Below are 20002 nucleotides of genomic sequence, written 5' to 3'. Positions count from 1 at the left end.
TTGACTGTTTTTTTTTTGGGTATTTCACACTGTTCCTTAAGGTCTCCAAATAGGGTATGTAACATTGGTTGGGTTGAAAATGGCCCGTGTGCTGTTCTATGCCCTCTGACAGATCCTCTGAAATGTTCCCGGGAAAAAACACTGGCTTTTCTCCTTTTATGGTATGCTCATTAATATTTAGATAAGCTGCGCGCTGATTGGTTGGTTATCAACGAGTGAAGCTGGGAGCAAAAACGCAACACGGCCAACAGCAACACCGAAGTTGGAGACTTGAAATAAAAATGCGCAAATAAATCTATTGTGTACACAACACTGTTTTCAACAGATTGACTATATATCATTTGAAATGATAACATTACTTGTTTCCACTTCTGTTGTTGAAGCAAACTGGATTGATTCAGGTGGGTAGAACGTTAGGCTACAACTTAGCAACCAAACCATATCCTGATTCTACTCGGCTTCAGTTAGTTAGCTAGGCTAGCTCTAGATATCTTGCTGTAAAATAACATGACAAAGATCTGGACAAACATGCATCGTGAATTGTAGATTTTCATTACACAGGTCATTTATTTGAATGAAACAGTCAGGAACATGAATCAACGTTAGCCCCATTGCCAATAAACTAGGCTAAATTATCACACATTCTACCTATGCTCTTGCATTAACTAGCAAGCTAAACTTGTTTACATGCCTACAGTCTAAGTGTTACTAGTAACAGTTAATAGCAATGCTAACGTATCCTGTATCTAGAACCTGCCTTTCTCCAGTTCTTTCAAATAGATTATCTAGACAGGCGTTAGCAATAAGCCAGACTGCAGTTCGTTTTCTGGCTATTTTTCGGAAGCTTCCCTTCTAATGCCGACTACAGCTAGTCTAGCTAGAGTCATTTGATGTGTGTAGAAACGTATTTAGCATTCTACCTGGTATGCTATATACAGGAAACGTTAGCATTGCTAATAACTGTTAGCACAACATCATACTGTCCTTAGCTTGCGGTTGCAATGAGCATACGGTTGGAACAGCACCTCTTTCCAGGTTCAGCTTCCTAGCATATCCTGCTTGAAATTGTCCAAGGTTGTCAAAACTGTCTTGGGTGAAATGTTCAGAGCAAATGAATGATTGAGTGTCGAACTTCGCCGGGATCTTCTCATAGACAACAGCAGCCATGCCTGTTGAATGTTTGGCTCCTTGGGAAGACTGTGAGTGTTAGCCTTCCCTGTACAGCCTGGAACACAGCATTTACGACCGTGGTCCATTTTCAATATCCTTGTTATAATTCAAAACGTTCTTCTTTGTAATTCCTTATAAGTAGCCTACACAGAGCAGCGCGCAGCTAAACTAGTATCGGAGATAGACGCTACCTCGGGCTGGTCTGGATGTAAATTCTGGGGCGTGACAAAGATACAGACCAGAGCCAATAAGAGGGCGATCACCGGTCCTACGTAGGACCGGTGGCTTTGTTGAAAAGCTAGCGTTTTACAGCCAAATTTTTGCTTTTTGAGATTTGAATAGGAAAGAGGTGTCAATGGACTTTGATATTCACGGTATGTTCAGTTTACCCTCCGAACTGTCGTTTTTCAACAATGACAAGGTAAAATCGGTTTTGCAGTCAATTGCCCCTTTAACATGTTACAAGGAAGAAATACACATCTCCTCCCATCTCTGTGCGGCACACACCCACTTTCCCTTATACTCTCCCAGCAGCGGTTATTGCGTTTTTACTCAAGTCCGCTGCCTTTGTAAATACGGTTTTATGTCTTAACCCGCTATTTTACGCCTGAAATGGGGGCAATCCTGTTAGTAAATGAGGCCCAGAGTGTCAATACAGAGTGTTGTTGTCTTTTTCAGTTCCGGGGGTTGGGTTCAAAATGAATATTGTATGGTTTACATGCAACATCTACTACTACTTATGCTGAGGACATTAAGTTAAACATTTTCCAACCATTTATACTTTTCCACACAAGCATTACAGTACAGGACTATTCAAAAGAACAGCTTGCATGTATTATCTGTATTACTATTAGTGGATTCTCATCCATGGACAATGAGCCTTGCAGTTCTGGGGGAGTCTGATGAGGCGCTTTCATCTGCCGTCTAGAGTCACTGAGTGAGTAATGGAGTGAGGAGGAGGCCTGTTTGTCTGCATCCTCCATGTGTTTGGTTCTGTGCATTCAGAGGACTCTAAGCTCATTACTTTAATCAGGTTAAAGAGAGGGGTACTGGGGAGCACTTGGCCTCCAGCATGTTTCCTCAAGCACCCCCCACAACTACCACCCCCTCAGTGAAGAAATGAGAGCACAAGGCAAACACAAGGCTTTACCCAAACTACAGCGAGTCCGTGCAGTCCCCGCGACGCCGCACTCCTAATGATGAGCTCCGACTGCCTCCATTTGCATGGCACACACACTGGGCTATTGAGCTGCATCCATGCTGCCATAAAGAACGACTTGTAATTGTGCTGCCAACCCTCCCCGCCCCCCCCACTCCCACCCCACACACACCCCTCTCTAAGACTCAGATACATTCTGCAGCAAGTATGCAATTGTTTTTTAACAGTTTCCACTTCCCCTGGCTGACTGACATGTTGGGTAAATACCAAACGCTGCTCGCTGTAATTATGTCCTTCTGCACAGATAGCATTGATGATTTCGCAATATTGAAGCCGAGCTTTGTTGTCATCCTAACGTTATTACTAAATGTCAAATGGGAGAATAGAGAAAGTCAAAAGTGCAGTCCATGCTGTTGGCTATGTGGTGTGTCATCCTAGTCTAATCTACAGAAATTATGCTTTAATAAATTACTTAATTTGAGTGTTTATAGAGGGCTTCCATTTCAGTGTTTTTATGGTTGTTTCAGCTGTAGGGGAAATATTTTTTTCTCTCAAGCAGAATCTGCTGTGTCAGTGATCTCATAGTGTTAACTTGTCAATTGTGCATATTGCCTTCCTGTTGCTTACTGGTCCATTGTTTCTTTCCAGCTGTAAAGTCTGCAGAATCCTTGGCCATTTTTTGCCTCAGTGAGGCAACCCTAAGTGAGGCCTTGGATCTTTTCTCTTTTTTTATCTTAAGAAATCAATGCTGAAGAATCAAACAGTTAAAGCGAACAGTGCATCCTCTTGTCAAACAGCAAAAACAGTAGTTATCTGTTGTTTAGCGATTAGCAGGTGAAATCAACTCTCTTTTCAATAATCAGTAATGGAACTCAGAGCCCCTTGTCAGCCATAACAACGGCTGGGTGCTGTGAATAGCACTGAGCACCAAAAGGCCCCTCAGATGTGTCTATTTACTGGAGCTGACAGAAGCCACCTGACCAAGGAATTTGCCCTAAACTGGGGTTGCCATAGCAACCGCCAGATGTAAAGCATGAAATATTGCGCCTCTCAGTGTCTGCATCTAAGCATGGTGGCATTCTCAATGTACCATAGTAGTTCATCCTGAACAACTCATACACTGTAGCTCTGTTGGTCTGTCACTCCAGCCATCAAGATGACTGACTGTCCTCATCGTTCTTCCCAGAGAGCTTATTGGCCATTCAGTTAGAGAAGTATCTACTGTACAGTAATCACCAGCCAAGGCTTTCCTCACATGACCTTGAGAGGGTGTATTGCTCAACGACTATGCGATGGGAATGATTGTGGGGAAGGGTGTGTTGACTTGATCAGAAGTTTAAGTGTTTGTTTTCATTAATCAGAAACACTTGGTCAACATCGACTGAATGTATGGTACTGCGGGAAAGGGAAAACGCAGTCAAGTACTGTAGATTGAGACCTTTGATATAACGTAAGGTGGGTCTTCTGGTAGACATTCAAAAGGTCCTTCACATATGTTCTTCCTGCAGATTGTAGATAAATGATGAGAGCTGGAGCAAGTGATGCTATTTTCAGCTGTCCAGATGTGATCTTGGGATTGGTACAGTATATATCTGTGGGAGAGCAGTGGTACAGTGGTAGAACATTTGATCTGCCGATCAAGAGGTCACAAATTCAAATCCCACGAGTACGTTGCTTTGGATAAAAGCATTCAATAAATTAATACATTGCGTTACACCACTGCTGTAGATGCTCTTTGAGATTAATGAATGAAGGAGGTTGTAATATCCTCTTAGAGGCCAACATCCTTTCCTTCCTTTGTCTTCTCTCATCTCAAACAGCCTCCTAGTGGTGTTGTGTTACACTAGCAACACACAGATATCAATAAGACACAGACAATTCTTTATATTCCAACAGATTTTAGCAAAGAACCAATCTTCTACATGGTCTTCTCAAATGTGTTTTCATTTCAAACAAGGCTTTAGTGGTGAGTCTGCTGACAGGGTGGGACTGCAGATGCATGTCTGTTTATATTCTTCCATCTTCACAAGGGGATTACAGGGATAGCAGGACACAATCCTGTCAACCAGAACAGTGTAAATCATCTGAGTGTGTCTTTTTGGAACGAATGTTAAGAAACATCTCTGAGTTTGTCTTTCAGGCATTTAACACATTGTATCGTTTAAGTGTTGTTTACACTTTTTTTCCAGCAAATAATTCTCTACTGGCTAACAGGGAAACTAGTTTCACAAAAACAGTGTTTGTTGGAATATTGAGTTTTTAGTTTGACTTGGCCTTCCACAGTTTGCCTTAAAATTTTTGTGTTCACTGTCGATGTTGAGCATTCATTAATCATTTGAAGAGGGAACATACAGTGTTGTGCTGCCTGCCTAATTGAGTGTGTGGAAAGGAGTCTTGCCCAAGTGCTTTATCTGCACGACAGTATTGTTCAGTTGGTTGTAGTTACATTGGCTTCACAGTGAACAATGAAAAGTTCTGCTTGGTTTTCAACCCAGTCAATTTTGTGAGATGGTAATTGGTCCACAGCAGTTATCTTTTGTAGTAAGGTCTGAGATCAATGACCAGTAATGTAGCAAGATACAAAGAAACTACATGAATGTCAGGATTCATCTTCATGAGTACAAAATAACAGACAATCCTGGTTCTTTTAGTGAACATGTCTGTATATTTACAACACTGTGCAGCTTCACTGAAGCAAATGCGAATTCTCCGCCCCCTCGTCAAAGCCAGGCGATTGCAATGTTGTTTTCAATAAAAAAATATTTGCACGAAGCAATCCGAACCACTTTTCCATGTTGATAAGAGCTTTAAAATTGAAAAAAGAATGGGACAAAAAGAAATCAAGGGACATTTAGAATAGATAAAAATGTGCGATTAATTGATTAATCGCGAGTTAACTATGACATTAATGCGATTAATCGCGATTAAATATTTTAATCGTTTGACAGCACTAATTAAGATAGCATGTTGACACAAAGGGAGGTGAATTCATTTTTCAGACACAGTCTGTCTCTTCATCCTATTTTTCCTGCCCACCCTTCCTCCCCATGCTTCTCCAGGAGCAGTGAACCTATATTGTCTGAAGTCATCCACAGTGAAGTACTCATCTGAAAAAGCTCTCACAGTTGAGAGACCTCTATGTGACCTTGTTCACCTGACATTTGGAGACTGACTGTACAGTGGCTAAAACTGTAAAAGCACACTGGTGAGTATGTTTGTGAACCTGGCCTTGTGGGCAGTGGTAGCCAAGAGGCAGGGCTAAATGGAGTGGACATGCCTGCTCCTGCTGTCCAGCCTTGTATGTCCAAGGAAAGGTAACACAGCCGTCATGGCAACTGTGGGCAGAATCAGTGACATGGAAACAATGGGCCAACAACATGCCCTCTCCCTGAACCGCTCTCATCTAACAATAACAAGGTTTCGGTCAGCTGGGATGGTTTTTTAATGGATCATACAACGTTTTACAATGTGGTGCCATCTGCACTGCATTCAAATGGACTCCGACAATCACATGCATGTGTAACAGGGAGAGCACCAATGAATATCTGCAGCATTAGTGAGATGGATTTTTTTCTCCGCGTATGGCTGGGGATGGTACGGGCCTACTCTCCGAAAGCCTCCCGCTCTATCAGACTTTGGATCTCAGCCAGTGTGAATATGTTCTGTTCCACTGCTCTTGATATAGTCATCAGTATGCTAGTGGTAGTAGACAGCAGATACTCAGGGACCTCCCCTGCCTAGGCTGGCCTCTGAGGTTTTACTCTGAGTGGCTGTGAGCTGGAGAGGCAGGCTGAGATTGCAGCCACCTGATTTAGCAGACATGACACTCTTAGGGCAGGATTTATTTCTGGGAGGCAGAGCTCTCAGAATGCTCTCTGTGTAAATAGGGATACTTCCCACACAGCCTCTTAGCCAGGAAAAACCAGAAAACTATCTTCCAAAGAAATCTTACTATCTTTACCTTGATCTTTATGTTAAGCCCACGTATCAAGACCACCTCAGGCTTATATAGTTTGACTCACTTGTTCACTTATAAAATACCCTTTCTAGGTATATGAGTCATTGCGTGTTCCTGTGCGCAGTCAGATTGCTCCTGTTGTACAATGTTTGTTTTGTTTAGACATTCCCCAGGGCCAGAGGGAGCCTTGTCCGCCCAACAATGTTTGTATGGTTTTCATACTGGTCCTACTTAAGTGTGTTACAGAGAGAAAATGAGAGGGAGCTTCCTTACTCTCCCCTTTGGAAATCAACATTACACTAATTTAATACACCCACTTGAATCTGCTCAGAGGGAAGGCATATATTCTCTACAGGGTTTTTTTTTTTTTATGTCAGCGAGTTCATTGACCCAGATGTTTGTTTCTGTAACCCCATCATAGCATGATCTCCCCTAATTACTGTTGCTTTGCATCTGGACTCATTACATGCCCCTTTTCCCTTTGTCTTCTATCTGATAATAGAAAAGTACTTCAAATACATCCTGTGTCATAGCATAGGGCCACAATGGCATGCACCAGGCTGACTCTGAGCTAGGATAGAGAGGAACAAGATCGCCTTAATTGAGTCTGCTTTTGTTTTTCAAAAAAATTGCCAAATCATGCCTGGAACAACACTGTCCTTGATTTGATTTCTCAGAAGGCTCTTGTTGTCTCCAATCTTATTTGGCTAGAGTGGTGGAGATGTGGGTAGCTTGTAGATTAATAACAAAGCCACACAGGGGCTACCATACAATAAAGTGTTTTTACAGAAATAATATTTTTTTTAAATTAAGAAACCAGCTTTCAAGATATCTAAGTGGTTTCTGGGTGACAGGGCAGTCTCCAACATACTCTTTTGCAGACAGGGACCCTGCAGAGCATGTGAACATGGTCTGCTGCAGATATCTGGATTACTGCCCAACACACCTCTCAGAGTAACACCATCCAGATCAAATCTTCCGTCACCATGTCCAGAGGTTAAGAAAGGTTAGATTTGATATAGTCGCCGTCTTTCAGCAAGTCGTTTTTGGCAATATTTGTGAGGAGCATGACCTCATCCTGCAGTGTGGGGTGAGCTGAAAGAGAAGGCTGAACTCTTGACTCCAGCCATGATCACAGAGCCCCAAACAGCTCCATATTTACTTAGCCAAACACTCATCTGACAGCAACACCAGATGCCGGGAGTCATATTAATCCTTAATCAAGGATCATACGAACAACATGACTGGTGAAGCAGTGGCTCGGCCATTGTGTGGTTAGTCCAGCTAACAAATTGTGTTCCAAGATTATGCAGGTAAGGTGTTTTTTTGTCTTTGAGAACATATACATAGTCTTCTAGTGTGCCTGAGAGTCAAGAGTCGGACAGGAATGGACTTACAGTAACACCCTCTGACTGGCTGCAGCTGCTGGGTGGAGCTGTGCTCTCATTCCCACTCCTCTTGGAACTCCTCTGCCTCTCTGTGTTCCAATGATTCCCCATCTCTCCAATGAAGGTTGAGAGGATTTGTATAAGAGGGAAAGGCCTTCTGTACACAGCTGTACTCCGTTTAGACTGCATCGGTCCCTTAAACACTTTATAATTAGTTGGACAAATATAATAATTATCTCCAATGAATGTAATGTAAATGGAGCGTGACATTGTTTGAACCACTTTGCAGTACATAATAATGATAGAGGATTTACTGTGTTTTGCAAATCCCTAAACTATGTTATCTTCACAAGTTAGGAAGAAAAGCTTGGTGTAAATGCATGTTCCAGTAGTAGAATCACCATCTCTCCACTACTCAATGGGTGAGTGAATTTGCCTTAAATGCTGTGTGAAATACTGGAGGAGTCTATTTATTGCAGGCATCTCGGTAGATCCTTGTAAAGCAGTGCTTGAGGACGCTCTACATTACTAGATATTTTTAGATAAAGCGGAGCTTCTTTTTCTTCTTCCCTGTGACAAGGGCAAGATGCATGATTTCTAAACCTTCAAATAACATTAAAGGAAAAAACCTAGTGAGGCATCCACCAGATAAAAGTGTGTAATCACACCTGCTCAAAGCAAAATATATTCCCAACATATTGCCCGTTTCTTTTAAACCAACCTTCTTAACAAATGTTTTTAATCTACGGTAACCAGGCAGGTAATTCCAACATATTATTTATTTTAAAGGGGCAAAATGAGCTAAATTGGATTCTAACAACTCTTAAAAAGGGTCCTATAACCCAGTTTTTACTTATGTGATGTATTACAATGATGTTGATATTTTTTAACAGAGCCTTGTGAGACTCCCATGGTGATCTGTAATGAACATGCCAAACCCAGAACCTCCTCAAGGTTGGGTTTTAGGAGTGGATCATTCAAACACAAAAGCAAGGAAATAAGAGTGAAGGGATCTGATTGATGGCAAATTATGATGGTTGTGTTCATTTTAGTTCAAGGCTTGCTAACAGTGTTCTAAGAATGAAAATCGGTAAATCAAGGACATCATGGATTGAAAAGAATAGGCGTTGCATAGCTTGGGTGTTAGTTAAAGCCTTACTTGTGGAAAAGAAAAAAGTGAAAAAAATGTTAAAGCTCCTACAGTACATGGTGACACTCGATTTATAATATACACGTTTCATAGATGTATTTGTACAGTGTGAACAGTGCTGTATGTGTGATCACATGGGCAGCATGAACAGATAACATACCGTGCCACTTCTGCTCACTGGAAATTCATCGAAGATTTTTTTTAGTTTTTTTTATGGCAGTTCATAAACATTGCACGTTTTGAAGTGCTTACACTGTGTTGTTATGGATGTATGATACGCGGTAGTGAGGATGACCTGACAGGGTGATGAATATTTTGCCACGTTTGCGAGTCAGAACCTTAGGTTGTTAAGTAGATAGGGTAATAATTTGTTACATGTTCTCAGAATAAATCAAGTCTGCCTCTTAACTAAAGATGTATTTACGAGGGCTGATTAAATCTCTCCTTCTAGCAAGCTGTTCTTAAAAGCTCTGATTTACTGAATTCCAATTAAGAAGAGATACACTCCAACTGATAACTTGAAGGTCATTAAATTCAGAAGTAGCACAGGGGCTGCCGGTCTTAAAATTGAGTGAAAATATCACACACAACCTTGACAAGTCTTCCTAGTTAAGTATTTTATATCTTATCTGCTGACCATTGGCATATCTGTTCAGTAGCTACAACAACTCTGTGTGTACTGAGTAATGGACAAGAATAAGCCTGCAAGTTTTAAGTCCCATTTGGTCCCATCACATGGTTGTTTTCACACTATGATCAACAACAGTGCCTTGTTGTTTAATATTGCTTGGTATGTGCCGTAGTGTTTTTTTGTAGCTTACCACATAGCAATCTATGTGTGTGTGTTCCAGGCACGTGGCTTTTCCCATTTTGCTAAGCAATTGGAAACCTCAAGAGACATGGCTTTTGCCTGCAGCCTATTGACCTTCCTTTTAATCAAATGGGAATAAAGGGTGATATTGAATTCTGTGTCAGTGCAGGAAGAAGAGATGAGGTGAAAAAGAGACAAGGAAAGATGGAGATCAGCACGTCCTTAGCATACACAGTATTTCCAATTCTCAACCTTGCAGAATATGGCTTAATATTCACCTCACTAGCTTTTTATATAACACTGTATACGCTACGTACAATAACTATTTGATTAGCATTATAACAACTAGTGCATAGTGATGCAGTCGGAGATTAAGATGTCAGGGAAACACACAAATACAGATTACTTGAACTGTAGATAGTAAATAGTGACTGATCAAATTGGTGGCACACACAGGTGTCTGGAATTATAGATAGATAGTGCAGTGCCTGTGATGCAGCTGGTGATGACAGTTCTTCTCAGTGGTTTTGGTACCTCTATTTCTCAGATCACAACTGAAATTCTCTTGAAGTACTTGTTCAACCTCCACAACATCTATTTTAGTCAACTTGCCAATGATGTGATAGCTTACACTACCTTCATGCAAATGATTATATCTTTCATTTATGTGCTGTTTCCTACATTATAAATTGCTTATGTTGTGTTGATCAAAAATGTCTATATTGGTTTTCAGTTAAATTGTCTTACCACCACAAACATCTAAACATTAGAAGCAAGCCAAACTGGCTGCAATTTTTATTTTGTATTATTTGATGTTGAAATGCTTATCCACATAACCTCAATCGCGGCACTGCATTCCGCTGAGTTATAAAGAAGACACATACAGAAAATGAACTTTGCAGATTGCCAGGTTCTTGAGCTGATCGTGGGAAACTAAACCCATTTAAATGTGATATACCCACACACAGATTCCTGGCAATAATAGAGAGATGCTCAAACATCAGAATACAGAAAGTATACAGACTTTGAAACAGCAATTTGGTAAATGTGTGACAAGGTGACTAGTTTTTTGTCTTGCAATAGCTTGATACAATCTCATTTTCCGGCTCGACATTGACTTCAGTGGACGTAGAGGTGCTATGCTAATACACCTCTGATCCTGGTGGAGCTCTCTGTGTCTATTTACGGATTCTGTTCCTGCACACTGGGCCCACTGTTTGAATTAGAGAGATATGAATTTCATGCGCAGACCAGTGTTTTCCTTCCTCTGCTGCGGAGGATGGTTAGAGGATGTTTAAGAGGGGCTATTTGAGATGTCTCGGGTGGCTGAAGAGCACTGGCTTCCTCTGCGCGTTTGATTTAAAACTTTCACCTTGAAATTCACTAGATGCTTTTGGGGGAGCGAGGGCGGCGAGCAGAAAGAGTTATTGGCATTGCAATGAGTTACGGCAGGTTTGTCTTACTGTGTATCACTCTGTATACTCTGTATCACCGGCACATCTCAGATAAGACACGGCTGATATTAAACAGTGTTTACTTATAGAGGTCAGCAGGCTTCTGTAAGTTCCTCATATGGTCACATGGTGAATATTTACTGGACTTGTGATAAGACTAGGCTGTGTATTTTCATTTTTTTTCTTCTGTGTGTGTTTTTTCTTTTGAGCGATGTCTAAATACAATATGTGAACTACATGTAATTATGCATGTAGTGTGATGTCAGTGGATAATGGATGCATTCAAATAAGGATTTGAGGACCCACAGTAGTCATCCTGACTGCGTCGTTGCACCACCAGCCCTTCAAGCAGCTGTAAGGTGTTGTTTATTTAGCCCAGCTGGATGACAAGTTCACAGGTTCCCATGCAGATCAGGACCTCCTCCTCCAGCAGCTACATTTATTCTAGACCTTTTCTGCACAGCCTAGCTCATTTCTGCTCTGCTCAACCTAGCTCTGCTCTGCTGTACTTTATCGTTCTCTGTTCAGCCTTGCCCTGCCTAGTTTTGCTCTGCTGTACTCTGCTATGCTTTCCTCAACTCAGCTCAGTTCAGCCTGGTTCTGCTCTGCTGTACTCTTCTCTGGCCAGCCTAGCTCTGCTCTGATCTGTCCTGTTCAGCTTTGCACTGCCAGTATCTTCACATCGTTACAGCATGAGAAAATATTGCAGGCGGTGGGAAGTGGTTATACCGGTTTTGTTCGTATAAAAAGCCTAAAGGCTAAATAATCCCACATTTCCAGCAGTGGGATGAGGGTGGTGAGAGTAATTCATTCTCTCTGTAGCTTGACATAACTGTGTCTTGGGAACATGCTACGTAGTCTGATGCACACTCACCAGCAGAAGTTCTTCCCCAAGACTCTGTTCCTAAAATCACTGACAGGTCCAGTGACTCCCCCCAGGCTGACCAATAGTGCCCCCCCCCCCACACACACACACACACACCCAGGGCTGTATGCTCTGCTTTTTTATTACAGACAATCATCAGAGATGAATCTGTATGGCTCCTGCCACTGCCTCAATTCAATTGTCTGTGCTTAAACTGGCTGCTCATAGACGTCCTCTGCCCAATTTTCAGATCTATAATGTTTAGAGTAGTGCACAAGATATAATCCAATGCCGTTAGCTCTGCTTCTGCATCTGGATGGATGGAAGACAGGCCTGGTAATGGTGTAGTTAGGGATGCAGGGAATACTTTATTAGGGGTTTGCAGGCAGGTGCAGCTATAGATACAGTGAAATAAACCCTGCTCATGTCACTAAATGGCCTTGGTGTGTCAATGTGTTTCCTGGGACAAGCGTAGCTCCTTTCAGCCCACAGATGGATCCTTTTCTACTTGAAAACCCAGTTAATGTGGAACAAGTTGTATTTGAAAATATGCCAGAGGAGCCCAGTGATAAATGGGTTGTTCTCACGCTACTGCAAGCTGAAAAGTTATGATTATCCTTCTGGGTTTCATCTTGCGGATCCTCCACTGCGTGCTCTTTGAAGAGTCGGTGGTGATTCTCTTGTGACACTCAAGTGATTTGCTGAATTGCTCGGAGGTAAAAGGCTCTGTTTGCTGCTTTGGTTATCCACATTCTTGGGCCCAACTTTACTCAGAAAGCTCCTAGACACAGCTCTTCCTTCACACTCAGTCCTTGTCTGTGTGATTTTGCCCACAGACAAACAGTTGGGTGGGTGTATGTGTTTGTTTGTGTACTTGTGCGTGCATGCATGTGTGCGGCCTGCCAGCTGGACCTTGTGTGGCCTGTCTGGCTGATAGTAGCCAATGAGCATGTTATACATCTGGTGCACAATGGCACGATTGGAGCCCGGTGCCGTGGTTGTTGAGGAGGGCCCCCACAGGGCCATTACCTCAGCCTCTTTGTGCTGGGGCTGTGTCAGGGGAGGCAAGGCTCCTAGGGGGCTGCAAGAGAAGGGGAGCAGCACAGCTCGGATATACTGCTGTCAAAGGGAAGCTCGTTCACAACTACATGTGAGGGAGTCAGATGGCTGAGCGGTGAGGGAGTCGGGCTAGTAATCAGAAGGATGCCGGATCGATTCCCTGCTGTGCCAAATGACGTAGTGTCCTTGGGCAAGGCACTTCACCCGACTTGCCTCGGGGGAATGTCTTGCCTGTACTTACTGTAAATCGCTCTGGATTAGAGCGTCTGCTAAATGACAAATTAGAGAACATTTCCCCCTTCTTTGTGTTTGAGAGGGGCTCCCAAGGGGAAAACAGATGGGGTGATCTCCACGTGCGAGAAAACACTCGGGGCCTCATGTACAATCGCTTATTGCGCCCACTTCAGGCGTATTTGTTTTGCAATTTGCGCGTAAAAGCATGGTGACGTATGTACTAACATGGCGAGGTATGTACTAACATGCCAAATGTTGGCATGGTAAAAGCGCAGACTGCCTGTCGCGGGAACTTAAAATGGCAAATTGCGCTTTTCCGTGTCATGCATATGCATTCACGGGAGGGTCAGGAGAAAGTGGGAGTTTCCCACAAAGATATGGGAGGGGATGGGCAAAGTGCGCCTAATTATGTATTCGGCGGTATGTACAAAAACCGCCTATGAAAGCGCACCTCTATTTTGCGTAAAAAATTATCCGCCTGTTAAAAGCAGGTGTAAACCAGGAGCGTATTAGCCTGACGTTGTCATACTCATAATTCTAGTCAGAATATGAGTCTGAGAACTCTCTGTTGGGCTTTGACTACGAGGCGTGTTTCAAACGAGCCTGGAAAACAAATGCCTCTTCGCTCAATTGGATAGATCTACAACCAATCAGAGCAACAGAGTATGTGACGTATTTTAAGCGCCACATAGTTGTTGTCAACAGAACTAAACTGAAAGGCAGCTAAATCTTTACTGACTAAACTGCAAGCAGACTTGAAGTATGCTTGAAGAATGAATACAAACGATTTTTGCCGGTGTTGTAAAATTAATTTAAGGGTAGGGGGAGTACTTGTTCACACGGTCAACCTTTTTGAGCGAAACAATAAAGGGCAATGCATATACGAACAAGTTCTCCGTTTAGGATTACAACTCCACAAAAGAAAAGGAGAAACCACAATGGCCACTGGGTTTTCATTGTGTCCCATCTTCTTCGCAACCATCGGGGCCAGCTGATAAATTAAACTTTTACAGAATCCCGTAGGAAGGACGGCAAAAACATATTTTCCATCGACAAATGACTTGATTGCGTCTCTGTTCCTCTTTCAAAATTAATGCGCTGTCGATGTCTTCTAAAACAGACTCGATGGCAGAATCATAACATCCCAGATCTCCAGCGGTAGCCATGTTTGTTCAAAACGAATTCAACTTAAGCGCTCTTTTGTGTCGTGGGTGATTACGTTACTGTTGATCATCTGTCCATCATCGTATAAAGCCCGCCCTGGCAATTTCATTTGTTCGCCCAGGTTCTGGTTTTCTGTAGTTGGTCCCCAATAGGGGTTATGCGGAGCGCTCAGCGTTCAAACCGGAAAACAAATCGTTTCCGCTTCTCACTTCTGTACACATCTGCAGCGCTAGGTGATCCAAATAACTTATATTGACAGGGAAGTTCAAGGATTTTATAAGTTGTATTACTCTCTACATTGGGGTAAGTGTGACAGGAATAAAGTGATGAGTTCATATAACGTTATAATAGCCTAACGTTAGACCGTTTCCCAGGAGGTAGCACTAACACTAGCTCTACACATTAACTACAACATTACAGTAGGCTACATAGCTACACAAATAGTGCTAAGTTATCAATGAAATATATGAATTCAGCAAATTAATTTAAGAAGCTCATTTTAATTTAGTGTCATATCCATATCATTATTCTGGTTTCTATAGCTAGGACTTATCGTTCCTAGAAGGAATTACGTGTACTAGCTTACTACTAGGCCAAATAAAACGTTAAAGTTAGCAGGTGTATAAGATTACGCTACGACAAAATTGACCTGTAAATAAATACTGTCACACTGGTAGTTGTTGCAGTTCATTGCCAAACACTGCATTCTTTGAGTCCACTTGGACTTCTACAGTACAGTCTTCGTTTGACTGTTTTAATCGTCTGTGAGCAACAACAAAAAAGGCTACTCCCCAGGGTACTCGGGGCTCTGGAAGTCCGTTTGGCAATCCTGTGTACATGGGAAATTGTAATTAAGGGTAGCTCCTTTAAACACCGGCTATAGTAGGTGGCCTTTACCACGCTGTGTTTACCTCAAAAGCGGCCGGCCGGAAGTAGTTACATCTGTTTTGTAGAACCCGGAAGAATGTTGCGTATAACCCCTATACAAGACCCTCCAGACCCAATTTCCCGACCAAATTTTTTTTTGGGCGGGGAGAAGTTGGGCTGGCAGCCAGGCTAGGAGCGTATGCCTCCTGGTGAAATGGCAGCCGTAAACCGAACAAGACAAAGACATGGGGCAAAGGATTTTTGCCACAAGGATCACACTTTTTGAGTTGAGTGAACACGAAATCATTACACGTTAGAGATTAAGCAGCCATGCAATAGTACAGATACTGGAAGAATTACATCTAATCTCCGACTCAGCGTTCACATTCCATTCCAGCAGTTGTTAACTCCTTGCTACATTGCAAATGTTGGCATCAGGATCATTTCAAACAGTCATATCGCTGTTTTGACTTTGGTGGCTAATGCATGATAGAAAGAGAGAAGGAGGCCCATTCAATTGCGCTTTTAAATGCTCCGACTGTACGGTAAAGTGGGCGGAGAAAGCATAGAGAAAGGCGCTGATTACCCATAGGCTGTTTATCAATCCGAAGAACGCTAATAACAAGTACAATCTTTTGAAGAACGTTCTTGCAAGCGTCCTTGCGAGAATGGTCTTGCAAGTCCGCAAAGACTTCTGGGAAATCAGAAGCGTTCTCGCTGGCCAAGTCACCTGCTCTTTATCAATCCGAAGAACGCTGAGAATGCAAGTACATTCTTTTGAAGAACGTTCTGGCAAGCGTCCCTGCGAGAATGGTCTTGCAAGGACGTAAGGACGGAGAATGAATTGAGATGGTTAGGGTTTTCCTGGACTCGCAGTATTATGATAACACTGACTAACTACAAAAACTAGATAACAAAGCTAAAAAATGGTCCGACTACCTGTAATTTTACGTTTTCTGTAGCCCTTTCTAACTTACAGTACCTAATGTTAACTAGTGTCTGCACTGCACATAGATGCTAGCTAGGTTATCGACAAGTCGGAGCAAATTTACAAATTTGATTTACACTAGCCTGGCTGCCAGCCCAACTTCTCCCCGCCACAAAGAAATTTGGTCGGGAAGTTGGGTCTGGAGGGTCTCGTATTGGGGACAACTACAGAAAACCAGAATCGGGACGGACCAATGAAATTGCCAGGGCGGGCTTTATACGATGATGGACAGATGATCAACAGTAACGTAATCAACAACGTCACGAAAGAGCGCTTGGGTTGAATTCGTTTTCAACAAACAACATATTACGTTGCTCTGATTGGTTGTAGGTCTATCCAATTGAGCGAAGAGGCATTTGTTTTACGAGTTTGGTTGAAACACGCTCCGTAGTCACAGCCCAACAGAGAGTTTTCAGACTCATATTCTGACTAGAATTATGAGTATGACAACGTCAGGCTAGATTTACACGTACCGTTTAGCTGAAATATGAAAAGTAAAAAATTACAGTTGTGAGGTTTGTCCGCCTCGCTGGACATCTTGCAATGACTTCTGGGAAATCGGAAGCGTTCTCGCTGGTCAAGTCACCATCCGATGCATCCTCGATAAAAGGGGCGGATCAGGAACATTTCCGGGTATTTTGGGCGTTCTTGATGACTTGTGTTCTTTGGATTGGAACCGTACTTGGGCAATGAAAGATGACGTCAAATGAGTTCGCATGAACACAAGAATGGAAAAAAACGTGGATTGATAAACAGCCAGAGTTAGGTTATTACCTGATGATGACCTGCAAGTGACGTAAATACGACGTAAACTGAAGTTTCACAGCGTGTGCAATCTGCGGGTTGGCCATGGCGCTAATAACTTTTGCAAATGTACGTACATGAGGCCCTCTGTCTTTGAGCGCTGCTACACAGTACATCAAGACCCCAACAATATTGTTGGATATGGTGATGTGAAACAAACACGTTGAACAAAAAAGTATCTTTACAGGGACTGGGGTGTCTTTATAATGGCCCTGGAAACGTATGTATACCCCATCCATTGATGTACCCACAGTTCTTGAGGTTGAGTGGTGAGGGAAAATAGGATTTACAACTTAAACTTGAAACGTCCTTAAAAGGGAGAGCAGGAGGAGTTGGAGAGAACCATTGGGAAGACTACTTTAATGAGAGGACAAGACAGCTTTACTTGTTTATCATTGGTCCCACGAACATTACTGTGCCGGAACATTCTCAAAGGGATGATAGTATGTGACATAGCTAACGCCCCATAATTTGCCTGATGACAACGCTGTACTTTGCTTGTGTAGCATCCTCTAAGCTGATTAGAGAGAGAAATGTTTGCTTTCTCCTGAAAGGTTGCAACGCTCACCTTGGTTCAACTCATGCTATGCACAGCATGCCGAGCTTTCTCTTATCATTAACTTTCCAAAAGCAAAACAGCTGGGACACGCTGTGGTAACTGATACAGATTCAAATTCATATTCAAAACGTTATCACATAATGATAGGAAAATGGCTTAGATTGTGTGTCTGGGCTCACTAACAGCATAAAAGAGAAACCCATGAAAGACTCACATAAAATTACAGTACATTAAAACACAAAAGTCCTTAAAATAAATAACAGGTGTGCAAAGCTTCATTAAAAAATATGTTTAAAATTGATTTTGCTCTGAAAGAGTTTTTGTACGTTTTTTTTCTGGCCAGTGGTGCTCTGAAACAGCTGCCTGATGGGATTATCTGAAAGGGTCGGTGAAGGGGGTGTGAAGGGTCCTTAGCGATGGATCCTTCCATTTGACTGCGTGACTGTAAAGCTCTGAGAGTTGGGCTTGAGTGTTGTCAGTGATTCTGGTTGTATGCTGGATAATTCTTCCTAAGTTCCTTGCTTTTGTCTATGAAGAACGTCAGGGAGGTCAGATGGCTGAGCGGTTAGGGAATCGGGTTATTAATCAGAAGGTTGCCAGTTCGATTTCCGGCTGTGCCAAATGACGTTGTGTCCTTGGGCAAGGCACTTCACCCTGCCTCGGGGGGAATATCCCTGTACCTACTGTAAGTCGCTCTGGATAAGAGTGTCTGCTAAATAAAAAATAAAAAAACTTACACCATTATTTCCTGACTGACCTAGCAGATCCTAGCAAATACACATGCATTGCTTTCGACACTGGTGTTGTATACCCGATTGAAATGTATTACCTCATGTGTCCTACCTCAAAGCATTGTTGGCACAGTTTAGTTCACAATGTTTATGTTTGTGTTGTGTAGGTGTGAAGGTTGGTGACGCCAATGCACCACTCGTCAAGATGGTTGCACTGTCACTGAAGATCTGTGTGCGCCAGTGTAATGTGGTGAAGACTATGCAGTTTGAGCCCTCCACGCCCGTTTACGACGCCTGCAGAATCATTCGAGAGAGGGTCCCTGAGGCGCAAAGTGGACAAGGTAAGAAGACACTCAGAGCTGGGAGAGCTTGCTCAGATGAGAGGTGAGCTACATGGGCAGTCACCAATCCTCTCTCTCTTCACTCTCTCAACCTCTTTCTCTCTTTTCTCTTGTCTGTATTCCAGCGTCCGACTATGGCCTGTTCCTCTCTGATGATGATCCCAGGAAGGGGATCTGGCTAGAATCTGGGAGGACACTGGATTATTACATGCTGCGGAATGGGGTAAGGACCAACTGGACACCAGGCTGGAGCACAGTCAGACCTGTGACAGTCAGACTACAGACCTCTCTATCCTCTCAACACCACTGAACGGTTCAAAAGTGGGATATTTACAGTCTTAGCATTGTCCTACAATAATATTTGTGTGCCATATTCCTCTCCAAGCCTCCATATCCAAGTCAAATTCTCTCCAAGGTGTCACCTCTCATCTCTCTTTTTCTTCATGATAGGATGTTTTGGAGTACAAGAAGAAGCAGAGGCCCCAGAAGATCAAGATGCTTGATGGGGCCATCAAAACCATTATGGTGGACGACTCGAAGACAGTGGGAGAGCTATTGGTCACTATATGCAGTAGAATAGGTAAGGGACTGAGCTAACTGGAACTAGTCCACCCATCTACTCGCCTTGAATTATTTATAAACAATGCTATTTTTAGCCACTGTTACAGGACCAGGCATGTGCACTTCATTTCATATAGCGACAGAGTGTGGGGCCCTGTTATGCGATCTCTTATTGTGTACTCAGTGCATATAATTAGCTTGAGCAGGATATTTAATTGTATGTATAGAGCGGGTAAATCAGGGCTAGTCCTCTCCTGTCCTAGACCTGTTACCTACATTTCAATAATGCTCAGCCCTGCACCAAAGCTCCATTGGGGGAGGAGAAAAGGGATGTGTGTGGGACGGATCTCTTCATTTGGCATTGGTTTGTTAAGGCCCTTTCTGCTTGACCTCTCCTCTCCTCCTCACTTCAGCTTTCGCTGTAGTTTCCTGGCAGCCTGCCAGCTAGGCTGTGCTGGTGTATCTGGGCAGAAAAAGTATAGAAATACACAGAGAGAGGGATAGAAAAAGAGTGCTCAAACTTCCTTTTGATGTCCTCCACCCATCCGAGTGTTCCCTGCTCGCTTCTCCTTCCTAGGGATCACCAACTATGAGGAGTACTCGCTGATCCAGGAGCAGGTGGAGGAGAGGAAGGAGGACGGGATGGGCACCCTGAAGAAGGACAGGACCCTGCTGAGAGACGAAAGGAAGATGGAGAAGCTCAAAGCCAAGCTCCACACAGACGACGACTGTAAGTCCA

The 20002-nt window shown here is 42.9% G+C and overlaps 1 protein-coding gene across 2 annotated transcripts in view; it reads left to right on the top strand.

Annotated features, from left to right (window-relative positions):
• tln2b (talin 2b) overlaps positions 1-20002 on the top strand; it is an 87222-nt gene that overhangs the window by 17847 nt on the left and 49373 nt on the right. For both annotated transcript variants that reach the window (XM_047034124.1, XM_047034125.1), the window contains exons 2-5: positions 18529-18702; positions 18828-18925; positions 19153-19282; positions 19841-19993. In XM_047034124.1, coding sequence (XP_046890080.1) covers positions 18567-18702; positions 18828-18925; positions 19153-19282; positions 19841-19993 — 517 coding nt within the window. In that variant the 5' untranslated portion in view covers positions 18529-18566. The remainder of the gene's footprint in view (positions 1-18528; positions 18703-18827; positions 18926-19152; positions 19283-19840; positions 19994-20002) is intronic.

The sequence above is a fragment of the Hypomesus transpacificus genome, chromosome 14, assembly GCF_021917145.1.
Source record: "Hypomesus transpacificus isolate Combined female chromosome 14, fHypTra1, whole genome shotgun sequence".
Lineage (NCBI taxonomy): Eukaryota > Metazoa > Chordata > Actinopteri > Osmeriformes > Osmeridae > Hypomesus > Hypomesus transpacificus.
Note: the sequence above shows the minus strand (reverse complement) of the source record. Positions and strands in the feature narration are given on the sequence as shown.